The sequence below is a fragment of the Tupaia chinensis genome, unplaced genomic scaffold (genome assembly GCF_000334495.1).
Source record: "Tupaia chinensis unplaced genomic scaffold, TupChi_1.0 Scaffold000502_1, whole genome shotgun sequence".
Taxonomy (NCBI): domain Eukaryota; kingdom Metazoa; phylum Chordata; class Mammalia; order Scandentia; family Tupaiidae; genus Tupaia; species Tupaia belangeri.
The window spans coordinates 779,510-782,849 of NW_006160014.1; the positions used below are offsets into that span (position 1 = coordinate 779,510).

General features: G+C 48.9%; 1 protein-coding gene across 2 annotated transcripts in view; it reads left to right on the forward strand.

Moving 5' to 3' along the window:
- Positions 1 to 1,230, forward strand: part of GANAB (glucosidase II alpha subunit) — a 16,192-nt gene extending 14,962 nt beyond the window's left edge. For both annotated transcript variants that reach the window (XM_006156582.3, XM_006156583.3), the window contains 5 exons: positions 79 to 153; positions 332 to 445; positions 561 to 673; positions 836 to 936; positions 1,068 to 1,230. In XM_006156582.3, the coding sequence (XP_006156644.1) occupies positions 79 to 153; positions 332 to 445; positions 561 to 673; positions 836 to 936; positions 1,068 to 1,177 (513 nt within the window). In that variant the 3' untranslated portion in view covers positions 1,178 to 1,230. The remainder of the gene's footprint in view (positions 1 to 78; positions 154 to 331; positions 446 to 560; positions 674 to 835; positions 937 to 1,067) is intronic.
- The last annotated feature ends 2,110 nt before the right edge of the window (positions 1,231 to 3,340 follow it).

Genomic DNA, 3,340 nt, shown 5'->3' on the forward strand with positions numbered 1-3,340 from the left:
GAATCCATAGAAGGCAAACCGGACAGGGCCCTTCATGCACTGAGTGTTCTAGTATCTTATCACCTCTGTCACCCACAGGTATGGTACGACATTCAAAGCTATCAGAAATATCATGGTCCCCAGACCCTGTACCTGCCTGTAACTCTAAGCAGTGTGAGTATTCCTGGCCCAGCTGCCAGCTCCACCTACCTACCTGTTTCCAGAAGGGGAGAGAGAATGTGTGCTTTGGGGTCTGGGACCTAAGTGGGCACAGATGGCCAAGAGCAAAAGATACTGTGGGGTCCAGGGCTGAACAAGGGGCAACTTCATGCCAGTACTGCTCTTTCTCCAGATCCCTGTGTTCCAACGTGGAGGGACAGTCGTGCCTCGATGGATGCGCGTGCGGCGTTCTTCAGACTGTATGAAGAATGACCCTATCACTCTCTTTGTTGCACTCAGCCCCCAGGTGAGTGTACAGGCTGGGAGAGTCCTCAACCATCTGCCAAATTCCCTAGAACTCTTTCCTGGGGATGTGCTCCTCTTTTGGGCTCGAGTGTTCATCTGTCCTACTTCCTACTCAGGGTACAGCCCAAGGAGAGCTCTTTTTGGATGATGGGCACACATTCAACTATCAGACTCGCCATGAGTTCCTGCTGCGTCGATTCTCATTCTCTGGAAACACCCTTGTCTCTAGGTAATGGGGTAGCCATTTTCCTGGCTGCTTCTGGTGGGGGCTGGGCCTTGGGGGTGCATACAGTTCACTGTGCTTTTTCTGACCTTGCTTTGAATCTCCTCCTCCTCTCTGCCCTGACATTCCCCCCACCCCCTGATGTGCATGTGCTTTTGCCACCTTTAGCTCAGCAGATCCCAAAGGCCACTTTGAGACACCAGTGTGGATTGAGCGAGTGGTAATAATAGGGGCTGGAAAGCCAGCATCTGTGGTACTCCAGACGAAAGGTGAGTGACTTGTTTTGGTTCCCAGGATGGGGACAAAGGGAAGGCAGGGGCAGGATTGATGACAGCGTTCTCTGTAGCTAAGTTGCTATGCTACAGCCTATTGCAAATGACATTCTTTATTCTTCACCCAGGATCTCCTGAAAGCCGTCTGTCCTTCCAGCATGACCCTGAGACCTCTGTGTTGATCCTGCGCAAACCTGGCGTCAACGTGGCATCTGACTGGAGTATTCACCTGCGATAACCCAAGGGATATTAGGGTTGAGGGGAGGGTCGGAGTGGTGGTGAGCGTTATTCTTTCTTCTGCCTTGGGATTTAACCCTCCCCAGACTTCACCTTTCTTATCCCAAGACTCAGATTCTGCCAACATCCAGACAGGATGAGGAGTCCATCCCTTGACTCCAAATTCCTCTTGTGATCTCCTGACCTTTCTCCTCCATTGATACCAAGCCTTTTTCCTCTCATCCCCCCCCCCCCAATTTCCTGTCGCTTATTCTTCACCCAGGATCTCCTGAAAGCCGTCTGTCCTTCCAGCATGACCCTGAGACCTCTGTGTTGATCCTGCGCAAACCTGGCGTCAACGTGGCATCTGACTGGAGTATTCACCTGCGATAACCCAAGGGATATTAGGGTTGAGGGGAGGGTCGGAGTGGTGGTGAGCGTTATTCTTTCTTCTGCCTTGGGATTTAACCCTCCCCAGACTTCACCTTTCTTATCCCAAGACTCAGATTCTGCCAACATCCAGACAGGATGAGGAGTCCATCCCTTGACTCCAAATTCCTCTTGTGATCTCCTGACCTTTCTCCTCCATTGATACCAAGCCTTTTTCCTCTCATCCCCCCCCCCCCAATATCCTGTTGCTCTAACTGGAGCACTACACTTGTGAATACCTGGGGAACAAAGGGTCCTTGCCTCCCCTTCTCTGTCCTTTCTTTGAGGGCCCTAAATGTTCCCCAGACCCTATTCATTCATGCCTCTTGTGTGTTGATGCCATCTCTTGGAAGAAGATGAGAGCACTGAACTTCAGGATCCTTTTCTCCTTCCACTTGCCGCCCACCAAACTGCTCTCCCTCCTTTAATTTCTTCCTCCTGGCTCTGCCCTGTCAGCCCTCTCTGTTTTATATCTGGCTGATACACTGGGACCAGCCCTTACTTGTTAAGGGATGAATGGATCAAAGGAGTGAGATTGCTGGAGAACATCCTCTTCTGTCTCATCCAACCTTGTCCTCCCCCTGATTCCTTCTCAGGCTGCTGCAGTTCTGACAGGGGCAGTTCTACCTCCCCTGACCCTTGGGGAAAAGAAGTTTTCATGCCTTAGTAAGAAGGGATGGGTTAAACTTCTTTTGCCCCCTTCTTGTCCCCTTGAGGGGCATTCAAGATGGAGAAATCAGTTGTGGTTTCACTGAATCACGGTCACCTGTATTTATTGCTGGGAGAAGGCTGAGGGTAGGAGAAGATGATCATGTGTACCCAGGGTAGGCCTGAAACCCTGGGTAGGGGGGAAGGGGAGGACTAATGGGGAACCAAGGGGAATATTTGTGGGAATTTTTTTACTTCCTCTTGGCCCCAAGCTGTGACAGGTTTTGATAAAAGGAGAAACAATAAAGAGATAAACCATAAGTAACTGTCGGGTGTTGATTCTATTTGTAGCCTGTGTCATAGACCCTAGAAGCCCAAGGGCTTGGAATTTTCTTCTGGCTTCAGGATAAGCCTCATAGTTGTAGCAAAATGACTGAGCATAGGCCTTCCTCAGTTGCTAGGTGTGGCTATTTCCATAGAAGGGCCCAGCAAAGCCATCAGATTTCTGTAGGCCTTGTTAATTCCTAGTGGCCAGAGCTGGTGGAATAGAAATAGGTGGCACAGCAGTGACACAAGGTCTGTAGTGTTGAAGTTGAATGGGTTTGTGTCTAAAAATCTCAAAAGGAGATTGGAGAAGGGACTGTGGCATGGCCATCCCCCTGGGGGTTGATTTCTCACTTTATCTCTCTAGTGGGCACCCATACCCTATAGTAAAACTAAGAAGAAAATTGTCATAAGGTCAGATGCTCTTACACTTAAGGTTGTTTATCTTTAGCTAACAACACTTTAAAATGTCCCATTATGGGGACTAGCAGGTGGTGTGGTTGTTGAGGTGCTGGACTCCCACATGGCTGACTGCGGTTCAAGTTCTGGACCCAACGGTTTGCTTTCTCACTTTTCTCTTTCTCACTGTGTATATCTCTGATCAAGTTTAAAAAAAACCCAAAATTATAATAGGGGCTGGCAGGTGGTGTGGTGGTTAAGGGTGCTGGACTTCCACATGGCTGGCTGTGGTTTGAGTCCCTGACCTGTCTCTTTCTCACTCGGTCCCTCTCTGTTCAAATTAAAAATAAAATTAAAAAAATAATTCTTTAAAAAAAAAAAAAAA